The sequence below is a fragment of the Ovis aries genome, chromosome 19 (genome assembly GCF_016772045.2).
Source record: "Ovis aries strain OAR_USU_Benz2616 breed Rambouillet chromosome 19, ARS-UI_Ramb_v3.0, whole genome shotgun sequence".
In the NCBI taxonomy this organism is placed as follows: domain Eukaryota; kingdom Metazoa; phylum Chordata; class Mammalia; order Artiodactyla; family Bovidae; genus Ovis; species Ovis aries.
Window position 1 is genome coordinate 53311877 of NC_056072.1, and position 18329 is coordinate 53330205.

The window sequence follows — 18329 nt, forward strand, 5'->3', positions numbered from 1 at the left end:
TAGATGTTTTTCTGGAATTCTCTTGCTTTTTCTATGTTTTAGTACCTCTTTTAAAACTTTTTCCAAATAACCAGCCTGGGCTTTGTATGACAGAAAGTGTGCTTAACAAAATCCTGTCCCAAAATATCTCTACTTCAACTTGTCAGGAAACTGTAAACTTCTTATAGATAGAAACTGTTATGTTCACACCCTAAAATCCAACATCTATCATAGTGCCTGGTGTGTGTCACTGATCATTATGGGCTGTTGTATTGAGTCAGATAAGCTCTTCTTTAAAATGTAAGCACTCAATTTCTAAATGTCAGAAAAAATAAGACCATGAGACATGATTAAAAGCAGAACGGATTGACCAGTTTGTGTAAAGGGCTCTTAAAATCCATAAGGAAAACAATATTATCTCAAGTAGAAAAATAAAATCCATAAGTACTTTAAAAATAAGAACCAGAAGTAGACAGTAAACATGCAAAACTATCTGTATCCCCCTGTGTAGTAAAAGAACACAAAACAACCATCTTAATATTTTCAGTTATCTTCACTTTGGTGTTTCAAGGGGCAAATTGACTCACCTACCTAAAATTGGATAAATTTTGAGACTCCCTCCCCTCCTTACTAGTCCTCCTATCCCAAACTGGAAAATGGGAAACTACTCCTCCAGTTCTTCTCCTCAAAATGCAAGGACATAGAGTCTGGGTTCTAGTGTTGGCCTTCCTGGCAGTTTCCTGGCTTTATAACATTGAGCAGGTAGTTTTACCAGTCTGAGCTGGTTTCCTCTTCTGTAAAGTGGAAATGGTCCCATCTCGTGAGAGAGCTGCTGGATGAAGGGAGCAGATGAGCGCTGCGAGTCAGCATGGGACCTGGCCCAGAGTGGATGCAGGGAACTCTTACAGTGCACTCCATTTCAGGCAGCTTCTTCATCCAGGTCTCCCATCCTCTCTGGGGCTCTGCAGCTTCATCTGCCTCTCTCAGTGAAATTCCCAGCTCTTCAAGCACGTTCTTCTGCCTCCTTGGCTTTCCAGTCTCACTGTTTCTAAAATCTCACTAGCACAGAGGACTGAGTCCGTTTGCCTCTGTGTTTTCCTAGCCGCTCACCTTCTATTGGACACAGGTTATTTCCACTTGCTCATAAGATATGCTATAAACCAAACTCCTGGATGATGAAGCTTTCTGCTTTGGGAATTAATCCTGTGTTAGTGGGGATCTGATCTCCCAGATTCTCAATATTCATTGAAGTCTTGAGATTATTTCGTAATTAGCTTTACATGAAACAGATGTTTGCTTCGTTTGTGTCTTCTCTTTTTTGACTGGTTCCAGGAGACTGCAAGCGCCCTGAAACAATCCTGCTGTCAGGATTTCTATGCTTTCTGGGAGTGAGGAAGGAAAGAAGGAGCAGACGAACAAAGGAAGGGAGGGACAGCGGGAGAGGAGACAGGAAGGCAAGCAGGATTGATAAATGCTCACTAGGTATTTGTTGAGTAAATGAAGGAATGACTCTGGGATCATTAGCCCTGCTTTGTAGATAAGGACCTAAGGTTCAGAAAGGTTAGAAAGCTTGTCCAAGAACACAATATTGGGCCCTACATTTGATCTCAGGTCTTTCTACAATACTTTGGCCACCTGATGCGAAGAACTGACTCATTTGAAAAGACCCTGATGTTGGAAAAGATTGAAGGCAGGAGGAGAAGGGGACGACAGAGGATGAGATGGCTGGATGGCATCACCAACTCAATGGACATGAGTTTGGGTAAACTCTAGGAGTTGGTGATAGACAGGGAGGCCTGGCGTGCTGTGGTTCATGGGGTCGCAAAGAGTCGGACACGACTGAGTGACTGAGCCGAACTGAACTTTGATATCCAGTTCCACTGTCTTTCTATTACACCTCCTGGGACACTGGTCTACCTTAGTGCTACTGAAAAGTTCCTCATTTCGTTATAAAGTTCACCAACCAGTAGCTGGGCCATGGATCACATCTTTTTGCACCTTGGGTCCTGTTGCTCTCTAGCCTAACCACATGGCTTTGAACTCCATGTCTCTGTCACTTCAGATGCTCTCAGCGTCTAGATGGAGCCCTCAGACATCCCGGAGTCCACCACCATTTATGACTATGATCCTCAGAGCTTTCTGTGTGAGAAGAGGACGTTCGTCTTCGCCACCATCAGCACCACCATCCTGTACTGCCTGGTGTTCTTTCTCAGCATGGTGGGCAACAGCCTAGTGCTGTGGGTCCTGGTGAAGTATGAGAGCCTGGAGTCCCTCACCAACGTCTTCATCCTCAACCTGTGCCTCTCAGACCTGGTGTTCTCCTGCCTGTTGCCCGTGTGGATCTTGGGGTACCACTGGGGCTGGGTGCTGGGAGACTTCCTGTGCAAGCTCCTCAACATGGTCTTCTCTGTCAGCCTCTACAGCAGCATCTCCTTCCTGACCATCATGACCATCCATCGCTACCTGTCGGTGGTGAGTCCCATCTCGTCCCTGCGCGTCCACACGCTCCAGCGCCGTGTGCTGGTGACCGCCGCCGTGTGGGCAGCCAGCATCCTGTCCTCTATCCCCGATGCCATCTTCCACAAGGTGTTCCCTTCAGGCTGTGACTATTCGGAACTCGAGTGGTTCCTCGCCTCCGTCTACCAGCACAACGTCATCTTCCTGCTGTCCGTGGGGGTCATCCTGTTCTGCTACGTGGAGATCCTCAGGACCCTGTTCCGCTCGCGGTCCAAACGGCGCCACCGCACCGTGAGGCTCATCTTCACCATCGTGGCGGCGTACTTCCTCAGCTGGGCTCCCTACAACCTGATCCTGTTCCTGCAGACACTGTTGAAACTGGGGGTCATTCAGAACTGCGAGTTCAGCCAGCAGCTGGATTACGCCCTGCTCATCTGCCGCAACGTTGCCTTCTCTCACTGCTGCTTCAACCCCGTGCTGTATGTCTTTGTCGGGGTCAAGTTCCGCAGGCACCTCAAAAGTCTGCTCCGGCGCTTCTGGCTCTGCCGGCAGCAGGCGCCCAACCTTCCCCCGTCACCTCACCCCCCAGGTGCCTTCACCTACGAGGGCACCTCCTTCTACTGAAGGGGAGTTCAGTGGGGCAGGAAGGAGATGGAGGGCACGTGGCTGGGAAACGCTACAGCTGCGGCTGGGGGATGACAGCAGTGCATCACACCAGGGGTCCCACGGGCCCCCTCTTCTGCGGAAAAGTTTCCCACCTGGAAATCTTACACTGCCATCCGGAAAAATGCTTCTTAGATTTTGAGGAAATCTTTTCTCCTTTATTCCTTCATTCAGACATGAGTTTCTCATCCTTGCTGAGGTCAGGAGACTCTCAAATATGAAAGGCTTGTGGGAAAGGAGTGTCCTTCAGGACTTGATGAGGGTCTGGAATTCAGCTGTGCAGCTCTAGGCTGCTGGCAAGATGGTGTTCCCTCCCTGACTGTAGGATTGTCCCCCGGTGTTGGAGGTGGTGGCTCTGGATGGGGCTGTCTGCAGAACAGAAGTGACCGCACCTGCAAACAAGCGCAGTCAGAGTGAAATCTGGATTCTGAATTCCCACGGCTGGACCAGAGACGTGCCCTGTACCGTAGCTCCAGTGTCCGGCACGTGAACTAGCTGCTTGCATATTTAGTCTGTAAATCTTTTATTGAAAGAATGAATGCAGTAAGTGCCACCTTCTACAGGCGTTTATGTGGAAGCTATAAAGATTAATGAGATGCAGATACTACCTTCCAGGTGCCAACAGTCAAGCCCCGAGGGCCCACCTTGCTGAAGGCATCCAGGGTGAAGATTCCTCCAGCACCTCCTCCTCTCCAAGTGCATATTGAGCTGACGCTTCCAATTCATCACGTTCCACCTAAAGTGTTCTCCTGCTCCTGGTTGAAGGTGCCAGCTTTCCCCGCAAGCCGGGTTATCTTGGAGCCCTGCATTTCCTTTCCCTCCATGCCCACGGCCAAGTCCTGTTGATGTTACCCTTCCAGTACCTCTCACATGCCTGTGGCTTCCTCCCCAAACAGGCTCACATCCTTGGCGTCTTCCTGCTGCTCATTTCTTTCCCCACCAAGTGTCCTCTGCATTGATATCACAGCACTTCAAAACCCTCACGTTACGTTCAAATAAAGCCCAAATACCATAGGCTTTATTTGCATGTAAATAAAGACCCCTTCAATCTGGTGTCAACTAAGTTTTCCATTCTTTCTAATTTTTGTTGTTGTTCAGTCACTAAGTTGTGTCTGACTCTGCGACCCCATGGATTACAGCACACCAGGCTTCCCTCTCCTTCACTACCTCTTGGAATTTGTTCAGACTTAGGTTCATTGAGTCAGTGGTGTCATCCAACCATCTTGTCCTCTGTCACCCCCTTCTCCTTCTGTCCTCAGTCTTTCCCAGCATCAGGGTCTTTTCCAATGAGTCAGCTCTTTGCATCAGGTGGCCAGAGTATCGGAGCTTCAGCTTCAGCATCAGTCCTTCCAGGGACTGTTCAGGGTTGATTTCCTTTGTGACTGACTGGTTTTATTTCCTTGCAGTCCACGGGACTCTCAAGAGTCTTGCCCAGAGCCACAGTTGGAAAGCATCAGTTCTTTGGCTCTCAGTCTTTTTTATGGTCCAGCTCTCACATCCAATTTTGATCCAACATAAATCTTCACCCCCAAGCAGCGTAGAACCCAATCACAAAAGACCACGTTGGTCCTTCCCCAAACACCCCTCTCCCAGTCTCCTCCGGTCCTTTGTCATGCTGGGCCTTCTATTCCTTAACCTGCAGGCCCTATCTGAAACACCAACACCTTGGGTCAGGCATCCACAGCCTGCACATTAGGAGAACAGCCTCTGTGGTGTCGAGGCACTCTGCCTGTCCCCTCTGGAATAGCATTTGCCACCTTCCAGTGTGTGGTAGTTGCACCCACGGATGTCTGATCTCCCTGCCCCATCACACTGCAAACTCCCCGATGGCAGGAACCTGGGCCTGCACCTGCCAAGCAGGGCCCCGGTGGCCCATTACTGTACCGGGTGCAAGAAAGCAGTGACAGCTGCCATCCGTGTTCTGATGTGCTTTGGGGGGAGCCAGGACCATCTGACACATTCTGCCTTGTTTGCCCCAGCCTGCTTCTTTATCAATACTAACTTTTCTTTGCTAGTCTCCACTCTCAGAGCACACTGCTTCTCTCTCTCTGTGGCAGTGGCTTGCCTTGCCCATCCTTTTTATTTAGTGGTACACTGCCTGTTTCTTACAGTATCCCAGAGCTTCACATCAAAGGACGTAGATGAAAACCACCCTCTAAGCTTTCCCCTATCCCACAGACCTGATCCCAATCTGTGAGCCTGATTCACTCTGGAGTAGGGCATTTGGAAAAGCTCTCTAGGTGATTCTGACATGCACCCCAGTTAAGAACATTTGGCTGCAACTCCTTGAAAATGGGAATTCCAGAGACTTCCACAGTCACCTGAGCAAGACTTTGTATCCAGCAGGCATTAACACATGCTTGTTGAATCTGCCTGCCAACGCAGGAGACACAGGTTTGATCCCTGGGTCAGGAAGATCTCATGTAGAAGGAAATGACAACTTACTCCAGTACTCTTGCCTGGGAAATCCCATGGACAGAGGAGCCTGGCAGGCTACAGTCCATGGGGTCGCAAAGAGTCCGACATGACATAGCAACGAAACAACAGTATAGCCCTCACCTAGAGCTTAGAGAGTTGATATGGCATTTCCCCTGAAGTTCCTGCTCCAGTTTCAATGATCTCTTTGCCCCCGAGAAGCCAGTCTTGAAGGAGTTTGACCTGACTGGGGAAGAGTGAGGGTCTAGTTTTTAGAATTAGGCCTGTTGGGGAGGGCTGGCTGGTGCAGTTGTAAAGGGATAAAACTCCCATGGACTTGCTGATCAATTGGCGTGGCCATCACTCCCCATCGAAGAAAGGAAGAGAAGAAGGAAGGAGACAGCTATGGGGGCAGAGCTAAGCCTGTGAGCTTCTGGTCAGGCTCACCATCCCGCACTCCTTCAAGCTGATGTTATTAAAACAGTATTCAAATTCTGTTCAGAGGGTGGACTGAGCCCAGGGAGCAGAAGGGCAGAGGACTCCATCACCCACCTACTTTGCTAAATCAGAGCTGGTTTTGAGCCCACTCTTCTTAGAAGGCAGGTTTGAGGATGTTGTATCACTGCTGAGCACGGCCTTTGAGAACCTCACTCCATGGCCTCCTCAGCCCATCCCATTCCTTCATATCCCAAGATACTTCTCTGAGTATTCCTTTCAACACATACAGCCATATCCCTGGGAGCACTTCATCAGTACAATCATGTCTGTCTCTGCATTTCTAGAGATGTTTTGGACCCTCCAGTAGACTAGGGTAATCTTTAGTCCAGAGTCTTCTCCTAATCTAGCTCCTAGAGAATACAAGGGAAGAGGCAGAAAGAGAGAGAGAGAGAGAGAGAGAGAGAGAGAGAGAGAGAGAGAGAGAGAGAGAGAGAGAGAGAGAGAGAGAGAGAGGGAGAGAGAGAAATGAATGGGAAGATGGAGGGGCACCCATCCTATCAGAAAGGGAACCTGGGTTGGACTGCTGAAGGAAGCAGCCTGCAAGCTGCAACCCAGCGACCACACTCCACGTTCGCTGGCCACACTCTTCATGGACGACAAGCTCCTTCTTTCCCCTCCCTCTACCACTGAAACCACTATTGAACCTCAGCTGGGCCACTGTGGCCCTGTCCCTTCTTATTCAGTCAAAAAAGAGATGCCCTGGACCCAGGGCTGCAGGCCACCTGCCATTCCTGTAGCATTAAAAACCCACAACAGCTCCAAGTGAAGAAACTCCTCACAGCATTTCCACCTCCACCCTCTCTCGGACAAAATCAGCAAGAGAGAAACCGTGCTGATCTCTAAGTAGGAACATGCCTCCAAGCCCAGGGCAGCCCCAGACCTCAGATGACCCCAGGTGACCCCAGCCAGAGTGGAGCTTCCTTGAGGGCACGAACCCCATTCTGCATGTCTAGAACCTCCCTCAGTGCCCAGCAGTGTTTATGGTTGGCTAAGTGGATGGGAGATCATCTTGTTAGCTTTTTTCCACTTTTGTTTCTTCTTCCTACACTTGCTTACATTACATCTTCCACTCAACAACAGGCACCACCCAGGGGGCTTCCCATGAACTCTTCTCTTGGGCTCACCAGCCCAGACAGTGCCTGGTTTGTTGAAAGCATGGCTTTCATTTGTGAAACCTGCCTGTGACAGGACAAATATGAATCACTCTTAAAAATCATCTCATAAAATATAGAAACCATCACTGTATCATGTATGTAAATGAAGGATTAGCATGTACTGACTTACCTTGGGCTGTTTATGTTCCCCTCATTTCTACCCAAGATGACTATTTACGATTCTTTTATTGTGTATTTACTTGGCTGTGCTGGATCTTCGTTGTGGCACTCAGGGTCTTCGATCTTCATTGCAGCAATCAGAATCTTTACTTACAGCACACAAACTCTTAGTGTGGCATGTGGGATCTAGTTCCCTGGACAGAGTTCGAACCTGGGCCCCTTGCATTGAGAGCATGGACTTATAGTCACTGATCACCAGGCAAATACCATTATTTAAGATTTTTAAAAGCTGTCTGTTTATGAGGGATCTGAGTTAGGTTCTTGGTTGAATGGAGTGATACAGAAGGAGGACTAGAGATAAAGCATGGAACAAGCTCTGTATGGGTCAGGATGGTAGGAAATTGGCTCCGCTCAGGCCTTGGGTGACATTGCCCAGGAGGCCAAATTTGTTTTGAATGCTCCTAGCCTCAGTTTTCTGTCCCTCCCTATCTCTCCCCTGGCCTAGCACTTGAGTTTTCCATCTTCAGTGTGTCTCAGGACCTACTGTGCCTGAACAGGGACCTACCAGAGGTCAACTCTCCAATCAGAAGGAATGCTGGGAATTTCAGGCATCCTGAAAACTTGGTAGGATATATTTGACAGATTTGGAGGGACGTTTGGTGACGGGAAGAAAGTTATCCTAAATCCTCACCAAGTTATTCTGAGCACAGTCCCCTCTTCACCTTGGGGTCATCCCCGATCTTAGGTGTGGGGTTGTTGCAAACCGTCCCCCCCCATGCGACCCCCCCACAGAAGAGTGTGGCTGGAAGGACCAAAGGATGACAAAGGTGGCCTGGCTCCTTGACTTTATCATTTTTAGAAAATTAGCCTTGAGCATCAGAGAGAACACATGGGCAACAGATGGACAGGTGGAACTGGACGGTTGCAGGGGTTAGAGAAGAGGGTGGCTAAATCCTGTGGGGTAGAAGAGTGTTTCAAGAGGAAATGGTGAGAACGGGCCAAGAGAAAGGGATGGTGCTTCCAGGGCCAAGGAATGGAGGACAGTCACAGGCTGAAGTACTCCACGTACTGTTGCTCTCCTCTCTTGTGCCCAGTCATTACTAATGAATGCATTTTGTTCTATTGAGTGTAGACTCAGAGTGCTTCACAACTTACCAATAGAAAGTATGAATAGAAATTGGGCGGAGAGCATGGAGAAGTTGGGGGAGGTAGTTCATTCATTTAACAGTTTTTGAGCACTGCTTTTAAGCAGGTCCCTGTGTTAAGTACCAAAGGGGATGAAAAGACAGACCATTAGGCCCAGCAATATAGAGTGCTTTTTATTTAGCCCAGTAAAATTTTTAAAAGTTATCATTTCAACATGGAATCAATATAAAAATGTGAGCTATTTTACACGTTTTTGGAACTCAGGTGTATTTTGTACTTAACAGCACACATACAGTTCAGCTCTAGTCACAGTTCAAGTTCTTACAAGCCACATACGGACAGCACTGCCTGCAGGATCCCAGGGCTATGTTTATAGACCTGCATGCCCCGAGAAATTGCAAGAGTTAATCTAAGGCCGGCTGCCCCGGTGGGACCTGTGTGAGTAGTAAACAGCAACTCTGCGGGGCATGCTGGGAGTTGTAGTTCGTGCTCATCTGCCCATGGAGTCCAATGGGAGTTGTAGACAGCGGCCCTGTGGAGCACGCCGGGAGTTGTAGTCCGCGCCTGTCTGCGGAGGGGTCAGCGTATCATGGCCGCCTACGCTGAGCTCTCGTACTCTTCCGCTTGGCCGCAGAAAGTTTCGGTTCTGTCACGCCTTGGACCCACGAGCGAGTAAGTGCTGCGGAGGGCCGGCCAGACTCAGGGGGCACCTCTAGCTGCCGTCGTCTCCGGAGCGGCGACCTTCCCTCCGGGCGCGACTTGTCACCTGTTGCCCTTAACGTCCCCTCCCACCCCGAGTCTTCCACAGACCCCGTCGGAGCCCCGAACCCTTGCCCAGCGGGCTTAGGAAGCACCCCGGACTGATGGATCTGATGGATCTAGAACCCAGGCCTCCTCTGGCCATCAGTTAGAAAGACAGACACCGTCCGCCCCCTCCAAGCGCCAGTTCCGAGACTCCCCACGGCCATGGGGTCGCCAAGGAGCCTGCCATGTGTGGTCTCAGAAAGAGTCTCAGAAAGAGTCCTGAGGAGGACAGGTCCCGAGTTTCTGCTTGCCTCGGCGAAGAGGCCGCTGACCTTAAGAAGCGTACTTCCTGCCTCAGCTGGGCCGGGACAGCCCACCCCTTAACTTTGCAAGACTCCAAAACTTAACTTTTGCCGGAGTCTCTCCACTCCTCCTGTCTGTCAGCGGACGGTTTATTGATCCTGGGCCATCCCAGGCCACGGCCTAGTCTGTTGACCCTCAGTGGCTTGTGTTCTGGTGCAGAGTTTCAAGATAACCCCTAGATGACTGTTGCTGAAACCCCTGTGGGTTTATGAGTAGTGGGGTGGCCGCACCAGACTCAGGCCATGTTGTTAAGAGCCTAGGCGGGAAGGCTGGGCTTTCTTTTTGTGAGAAAAGCGTGTGTGGTTGGCACTTTGACCACGTGGCTCTCAGTGCATTTGTATTCTCTGATACCCTTTGTCACTCTTCTCAGTTCCATCCGCTGTCCCATCTGCAAAAAAAAATGAGCGCTGCCTGCGCTGGCCACAGCCTGTCCGCTCCTGTGCTTGTCTTACCACAGCAGTTTCCTTCCCAAACAGAGAAATGGGTCAGGGGCTCCTTGAGCGCAGAGGATCAGGCCTTAATCTGCTCGCTGCTCGCCTGCCACTTGCAGCCTTCTGGTCGCCTCTGCACAAGCTTAACTCTGCCATCTGCCTAATGCGGGCTGCTGGGTATTGTAGGGGGTTGAGGGAAGAGCTGCCACGCTGAGGTTGACTGTTTTCAGTGGCTCCTGCCCTCTGAAGTGGGCCCGTACTGAGTAAGTCCCGCTTGACCCTCGCTCCCATGAGAGTTATGCTCACAAATTGTTGAATGTCCTCTACTAGTTATGAGCTACTACTGTTGTTACCCTGGAGATCAAAGGTAATTGTCTCAGTGATGGGACGTGGTGTTCTTTGATTAAAAGAATCTGCAAAGGTTTTAGGACAGATATTTTCTGCTTCTGTTAAAACTGTTCTTTGTGTGGTGCTTCATTTCGTTTTTATTTTCTTTTCAGTCACTTTATTAGGAAAATAAACATACAGAATCATTGAAAAAATTGTGCAGTGAATGTCCACTCACCTGTTTGATTCTACAGTTAATATTTTACTCTGATTATGGTTGTGTTGCTTTAGAGTCAGTCCTCTAGTTGCTCTTCGGATGGTCTTTGCTCCTTTGCCGGCTGGTTTGGGGATACCAGATGGGTTCAGGAGCCACACTTTTAACCTGGTCCTTTGGGGATGAGATGGACCCCACAGATGTGTGTTAATGAGAGGAACCACCCAAAACAGCACAATATCAGAGCCACTGGTGACTTTTTCCCGTGTTGCTCACTGAGGCTGTGGGCTGCTACCTCTAGAACAGGCAGTAGGCACTCAAGAAATGGCAGGCCCCCTGTTCCCTTTAGGGGAGAGGCTTGGATAATGGGTAACCTGTGTTTTCTGGTGATTCCAAGGACAACTTTGGTGCCTCAAAACCAGAGTGTCTTTAATCCTGAGACAGAGGCAGCATGTTGTCTAGCTGCGGTGCTGTGGTGCAAATCACTGATGGAACTCACAGGCTGGAGCCGCACCCACTAGAGCAGGCCCAGGCAGCAGAGCAGGTAGGATTCATTCACCAGAAGCCTCCTGTGAGCACAGATGGAGTTTGGCCTTGTCAGCATCTGCTCACCTACTGATCCTGCTCATCTGCTGAATGTTACTGTGTTGCTCAAAAGATAAACAGTATTTCCCGTTTATGATCTCAATGCCAGGTTTCTGTTTTTCTTTGTTTTTAAAGCTCTTGGTTTAATAGCATCTGTTTGAATAACTAAATAAATCAATAGGGTGAGTCTGGAACTGTTTCCATGGTTCTGTGTTTATCCTGCTGTTTTTAGAGGTGTCACTACACTCCCCCCTTAAGGGCGTCAGCCTCCGCACACACGGGCTCCCTGACTGTCAGAAAATCAAGATGACAGAGCCGTGCTGCGTTGGGTAGAAGGTGGTTTTCCCCTCTTCCTCACTTCGGAGCCAGTTCTCCTGTTGGTTTTAGTGGCTGCCCATGGTCCTTCCTGTTCACACATGTCTCTGTGGCACTTGAAGGAACACAGGTGCCTGTTTCTAGTTGGGCCAGATCCTCTGCAGGGATGAGGATGTGTGTGTCAGTGTGTTTCCGAGGACAGACTTGAGCAGAATCTGTGGCCATGTGGCTGGTTCCAGGCCCAAGGGCAGGTACTGGAGTACTGTACCCTTGACCTGGGGCAGAAAACCAGGTTAGGGGAACCCTTGGAATCCAAAGGAAAAACTGAAGGGAAAAAGCATTCCAAGCAAGACATTGGTCTGCAGAGGGATAGGCCAAGAGAATCCCTGTGAGAGGGGCAGGGTGGGCTGGCAGCTAAATCAGAGGCAGTGGCTTCATGTGGAGCTGGAAGGAACTGTAGCCCCACGTGCTTTTTCCAGGGCATCTGCAGCCCGGGTCAAGAGCAGGGCTTAGCAGCCTCAGCCAAAGGTAGCCACTGAGAATGTCTCTTCTTCTCCTTGCCCATCTTCTCTGTGGAGGAAGGTAAAGGGTAACACCTCTCTACACTGCACATGAAAACACACACACGCACACACACACGTACACACACACACGTACACACACATGTACACACACACACGTACACACAAACACGTCGGAAGAGGTCAGAATACTTCCAGTAGACAGGCTAAAATTGCCCCAAAATACTTTGAACCAAAGGTGCCGTGGGTTTCCCACGGTCATGGCGAGATCATTACTGAATGACTTGGTGCACAAGAGGGAAAGGCCATTTCACAAGGTGGACCTGATTCTGCCTTCCGAATAGGGTTCCGGATGTTTCCTCTGGGATTTCCAGTGGCCAGACATTGGCCCTGCACCCCCAAGTATGGATGTATGGCTCCTTCCTGAGCAACTGCCCACCTTCCTAAAAAAGACTGCTTTCTCCAAGCCCAGAAGCAGCACCTCACACCCCCAAGTCCCTCTTGACCCTGTTCTCCTGGATCAACCAACTGGAATTAGGGCCAGTTTTGTTCTAGTAGGAGTGACCAAGAAATCTGAAATTGTTGCTGGGAGGGAGGGGGCCAAGAAAGGGTGCAAGAAGTGACGGCCAAGGCTCAAGTCTTCATTTCCTGTAAGAAAGAAGAGATGACTATGAGGGGTGAGTGTTTGGGCTAGATGACCCAGGGCCCACAGTTAGTCAGTGCTTTAACTGTAGGTCTTCAGACATAATTGGGTCACCCAATGAGGCTTTGTTCATGTGCGTTGAAGCATCAGCCTCTGAGCTGGCTTCTGACAGGCTCTCCAGCACTCTCCTAGACACTGTCTTGAAGCCCTGGAGAGGGCAACTTGCCTGCCCACTGACTGCTTCAGTGCTGACTGACCCCAAGACCTCCAGGCCTTCACAGCTGCAGGTACCAGCCAAGCGCCCCCCCTTCCCATAGGTGGTAACTGGATAGACGCTGTTGGGTATGCTGAAGCCAGTCAAGGCAATGGACTCTTCAGAAAGACTTTTTTGCTTTTGACTGGTCCAAACTGTCCTCATTCACATTCTTTCCTGGTCAGTGTGGAATTGACAACTGGTATGCTCCACCTTGACCAGGAGTCAGGGAGGAGCCCGCTGTATGGTGCCCTGTCTGGGTCACGTCTTAGCTGTTGTGTTGGGAGCAAGTACAACAAATCTGGCAGGCCGGGCAAGGTTGTCTCCTGTGCCCATAACTTCTCCTCCCTTTCTCATCCATCTTTCCCAACATGGCTACTCAGATGCTGTTGTGGACTGAAAAAATATATATACACAACGTGAGAGTTATGAGTTAAGTTTTACCTGGGGCAAAATAAGAAGTTTAGCCTGGGAGACAGCATCTCGGGCCTCTCAGATAGCTCTGAGGAACTGCTCCACAGAGGTAGCGGCTAAGGTCAGTACTAGATATGATTTTAGTGAAAGGGGGAGCACGCAGTCAAGCACACATTTTGCAAAGGCTTGCAACTAGTCGTGAGCAGCAGATGTCACTGTGAACGATCTAGTGCTTTTCTCGATATGAGAAGATGTAAGGTTTGGGCTCATAAAATCTCCTCCTGAAAATACCTGTTCATACCTATCTGCAGGCCTGTTCTGCTAGTTTCCCAGAGCACAGAGTGCCTCGCTGCTGATCTCCATCCTGAACTCCAGTCAGAATGTGTTGAAGGTCAGTGACTGCAGTGGTTAGAGTGACTTAATCCTGTAGAGGCAGATGGCATGTGCCCATTTCCAGTTGGCACAGTGGTGTTCCTGCCAGAGTCAGCTTCTGGGCAACATTAGGAGTATTAGTCATTTGTACCATAGTGTGAAGAAGTTTATATGAGTCAGCGTCTTTATATCTTAATTTGAGGTTGAACTGCTGTCTCTGTTGTTTAAGGCATTAGTGCAACTGGGCAGGTGTGGGAGGAATTTGGAAGTTGAGGAAGGTCCTTCACCTCTAAAATAATACCTCGGTTGTGACTTGGAAGCCAGGCAGTAGTCCCAGGTAGTAAATAAGAATTTTAAAAAATGTGTTTAGTCCCTTTTTGTCTTTCTCAGAAGCTTGGATGCTTTCAGACAGTCTGGATAAGCTTAAACCTAATTTTGTGTTGTTGGCAAGAGATTCCACTGTTCCCTCAAATTTTATAAAATAAATTTCTCTGGTATTCAAAAGAGCTTGCCAGAAACTAGTGAAGGAGGTGTTTACAATGTCATCAGCAAGGACCCTGGGTTCCTGGAGGTGATTTGCACTGTGGGGGTCTTGCAAGGTGCTGGAGGCCTGGAGCCCATGGCGTGTGGACAGAGCAATCTCTGAGTGTCTCCCGAATTAGGAGAGCAGTTTGCAGTGGGTTGTAGAGGTCAGGACCATGCTGGTTCATGCCAGAAGTCTGGGATCCCCGCGATATAGTAGGAAACACATATTTGGTCTCTGTCCCTGGTTCCTGGCACAGAACTTCTAATACTCTTGGAATTTCCTGACTAATAGGAGTGTCCTTTGTTATTCAAAACAAAACCCTTTCAACCACACAGGCAGTTTATGCTAGTAAGGTTGGCTTTTCCTGGGCCCCTGGATAGGTGGTGTCTTGGTAAGGGCTGGTTGCTAGAGGACTTTCAGCCCCATCCCTTAGACCTCGCTTCAGAAGGGCTGAAGGTGGAGTTAATCACCAGTAGCCAGTGATTTCATCAGTCGTACATTAAGTAATGAAATGCTCAAAATTTTCCAAGTGAGGCTTCAACAGTATGTGAACCGAGAACTTTCAGATGTTCAAGCTAGATTTAGAAAAGGCAGAGGAACCAGAGATCAAATTGCCAACATTCGTTGGATCATAGAAAAAGCAAGAGAGTTCCAGAAAAACATCTACTTCTGCTTTATTGACTACGCCAAAGCCTTTGACTGTGTGGATCACAACAAACTGTGGAACATTCTTCAAGAGATGAGAATACTAGACCAGTTTACCTGCCTCCTGAGAAATCTGTATGCAGATCAGGAAGCAACAGTTAGAACTGGGCATGGAACAACAGACTGGTTTCAAATCAGGAAAGGAGTACGTCAAGGCTGTATATTGTCACCCTGCTTATTTAACTTCTGTGCAGAATACATCGTGTGAAATGTTAGGCTGGATGAAGCACAAGCTGGAATTGAGACTGCTGGGAGAAATACCAATAACCTCAGGTATGCAGATGACACCACCCTTATGGCAGAAAGTGAAGAGGAACTGAAAAGCCTCTTGATAAAAGTGAAAGGGGAAAGTGAAAAGCTGGCTTAAAACCCAACATTCAAAAAACAAACATCATGGCAGCTGGTCCCAGCACTTCATGGCAAATAGATGGGGAAACAGTGACAGACTTTATTTTCCAGGCTCCAAAATCAGTGCAGATGGTGACTGCAGCCTTGGAAGAAAAGTTATGACCAACCTAGACAACATATTAAAAAGCAGAGACATTACTTTGCTGACAAAGGTCCATCTAGTCATGAACAGATCCATGGTTTTTCCAGTAGTCATGTTTGGATGTGAGAGTTGGACCGTAAAGCTGAGCACTGAAGAGCTGATGCTTTTGAACCGTGGTGTTGGAGACTTCTGTGAGTCTCTTGGTCTGCAAGCAGATCAAACCAGTCAGTCCTAAACAAAATCAGTGGTGAATATTCATTGGGAGGACTGATGCTGAAGCTGAAGCTTCAGTCCTTTGGCCACCTGATGTGAAGAACTGACTCATTGAAAAAGACCTTGATGCTGGGAAAGATTAAAGGTGGGAGGAGAAGGGGATGATGACAGAGGGTGGTCAGAAGTACAGGCAGTGACAGGTACTGGGACTTGTGACTGGTGTCTGAAGCCTGGGCAGTCTTGTGGACTGAACCCTTAACGTGTGGCGTCTGCGCTGACTCCAGAGTCAGAATTAGAGTTAGTTAGTTAGAGTTGAATTGAGGGACTTTCCTGGTGGCCCAGTGATTAGGACTCCAAGCTTTCAGTGCTGAAGGCCTGCGATTGATCCCTGGTCAGGGAACTAAGATCCCATAAGCCATGTGGCATGAACGAAAAGAAAACGAATTGAATCGAGTTGCAAGACACCCAGTGGTGATAACTAGATATTGGTATGGGGAAAAGCCACACATTTGGTGTCAGAAGTGTTAGGCTTAAAAACAGCTCATCCTTAAGCCAAAGGGCAAGCTCGTCTGGAGATACAAGGAAATAGATGGAGGGGGACTGCCCCCATTCTGTCTTTTGTTCAGTAATAACCTCAGGATCAGGAAAAGGGAGGCCAGAATACTGAGAGTCATTCTTTCAAATCCATGAAACTAGCATTCCTATGGAGACCATTTGCTTCCTGAAACCTTGGGAGCTGCGACCCCCAGCCGTGTGGGGAAGCCTGCTGTGACCTATAGACCCAGCAACAGTTTCTCAGGGCTTTTACCTTGGTGGTGATGCAGGCTCTTGGGAAAACCAACTTGTGTAATCAGTGCTTGGGCACAGCTCACCCCATGACCTGGGAGCTTGGCCTTGGCAGAAGGGGGCACGCCAGGGTTCAGGCAGAGAAGGCCTCCTGGGCTCGGGCTGACACCTGCAGCTTCACCAAAGCACCAGGAGGCCCGGAAGGAGCATGTTTCTGTCTGGTCAGGCTCACCCTGCCAAGATGCCAGTTTGGTTTACGGACACTGTTGCCCTCATGCCAAGCTCCAAAGAGGGCTGGTTTCTAGGAAATCGAGGTTGGTTGTATGGTTCGTGCGATATCCCAGCCAGAGCCTGGATGAGGTGACTCAGAGCGTGTGGTTGTCAGGACTTCCTCTCCAGGTTCCGCCCTCCCCTCATGTTTGGGTTCTCCCCCTAGCTCTCAGTATGCACACAGACCCAGTGGACTCGGCAGGTCATCATCTTTCAAGGCCATTTCCCCCCAAAGCTACAAGGCTCTCTGTTGACCATAATCGAATAAGAGGCATGCAGGTACAGACGTGGCCTCAACACCTGTCACGTCGATGACCTCCTATTCATTTTTCAGGCCTCGCCCAACCCAGTCGCCATCAGAGTGTCCACCACACTCTCCCTTCCCCAAGTGGAAAGAACGTTCCCTTCCTCGGGTCCCATTGCATCTTGTTAAATTCATTCCAGTGCTGCTGTTTCTTTTGTTGAGATAAAATGCACACAAGTGAGGTTTGACACAAGTTTGTCAAGTGTACACAGTCACGTAGCCACCACCATAATCAAGACAGAACAGAATTGCTCCCCAGGTTTCTGCATGTTCTCCTGTAGTCAGACCCTCCCTTTCCCGTCAGTCCTCGGCAGCGGTAGGTCTGATTTCTCCCCAGAGTTTCCCCTTTGTAAGAGTAGCAGGCACATGGAATTGTGAAGTAGATGGCTTTTCAGTCTGGCTTCTTTCACTTGGCAGACGTCATGTGTTGTGTGTATCCCTGGTTCACTCCCTCCCCTAACTGAGTGCTCATAACTTTTCATTCGAATCTCTGCGTGGACCTCTTCTGCTTTACCCGCACATCTAAACGCCTTCCTGTCTGTCTTGTCGGCGCACAGCCGAGCTCCTCCAGGGCTGGATGGTGCCTGTGTGCCCTGAAACCCCAGACTGAACTTGGCAGGGCGGTGCTGGGCAGCTGTGCGCTGACAGTGGTGGTCCTCGACCGTCTCCTCCTTGCTGGGAGGCGCCGAGTGTCTCCCAGGCAGCAGGGCCTCTGCACAAGTCTGACCCATCCTGGGCTGCTGCTCTCTAGGGCCCTGGCTGGTCCCTGCCTGGGCTGTGTGTTCAGCAGGGGCCCAGAGAGCCGCCCAGGGAAGGCAGGCTGGCTTCTGGTAATCCAGCCTACCCTCGCTTTGAGGGTGGGGTGCCAGCACTTTTACTGGGGACTTTGGCAGAGTCTGTGGGTCCTGTGACCCTCCGGGGCTCTGTGTCTGAGACTCCTGAGGGTGTGGTGCTGGCTGTCTAGTTCCTCCTAGGCCGGAGAAGCCCTCTTTGGGCCTTGTTTTCCCTGAGTCACAGCCACGCTGGCGTGTGAGTTAAAAATAGGCCTCGGGACATCTGCGCCATGACAGCCCCTCCCTGCGCCCCAGGCTGACCTGGAATGCTTTTGTAAATATTTGGGAACTTGGAGTTCTCCACCGTTTTTCCTCCTGCCTTGTCTCCTGGAGTAGTGAGGGTGACTGGAGCGTGTGGGCCAGCTCGTGTTTGAAATACTCAGGCTGGCGGCACACTTGAGAGGCCCTGGAGTTCAGAGCAGTTCCCAGAAGCCAGTGGAAGTGGTAGCGTTTGCTGGAGCGACAGTGGCTCCGTGTGGAGCTAAAGGGGGTGAGTTCAGACTGACCAGCGTTCCCCTCCCTGCTGGCCCGGGCCATAGACGAGTCACACAGCTTCTATGCACCCAGGTTCTCCCTTGCATGTTGTCT

At 49.7% G+C, this 18329-nt stretch overlaps 2 protein-coding genes across 13 annotated transcripts in view; both read left to right on the plus strand.

The window, feature by feature from the left end:
- XCR1 (X-C motif chemokine receptor 1) overlaps positions 1–4158 on the plus strand; it is a 73982-nt gene extending 69824 nt beyond the window's left edge. For 5 of the 7 annotated variants that reach the window (XM_060402610.1, XM_060402614.1, XM_060402613.1 and 2 more), the window contains one exon: positions 2042–4158. In XM_060402610.1, coding sequence (XP_060258593.1) covers positions 2059–3060 — 1002 coding nt within the window. In that variant the 5' untranslated portion in view covers positions 2042–2058 and the 3' untranslated portion in view covers positions 3061–4158. Of the gene's footprint in view, positions 1–1311 lie in introns of all 7 variants that reach the window. The other 2 variants (XM_060402611.1, XM_060402612.1) reach the window with 1 other exon arrangement.
- The window catches only part of FYCO1 (FYVE and coiled-coil domain autophagy adaptor 1), a 158907-nt gene that overhangs the window by 69824 nt on the left and 70754 nt on the right, over positions 1–18329 (plus strand). For 2 of the 6 annotated variants that reach the window (XM_027957735.2, XM_027957738.2), the window contains exon 1: positions 9014–9104. The exons of 3 other annotated variants lie outside the window; for them this stretch is intronic. The gene's annotated coding sequence lies outside the window, so the exon portion shown is untranslated. Of the gene's footprint in view, positions 1–9013; positions 13634–18329 lie in introns of those variants that run through there. One more of the 6 variants, XM_042236377.1, reaches the window with a different exon arrangement.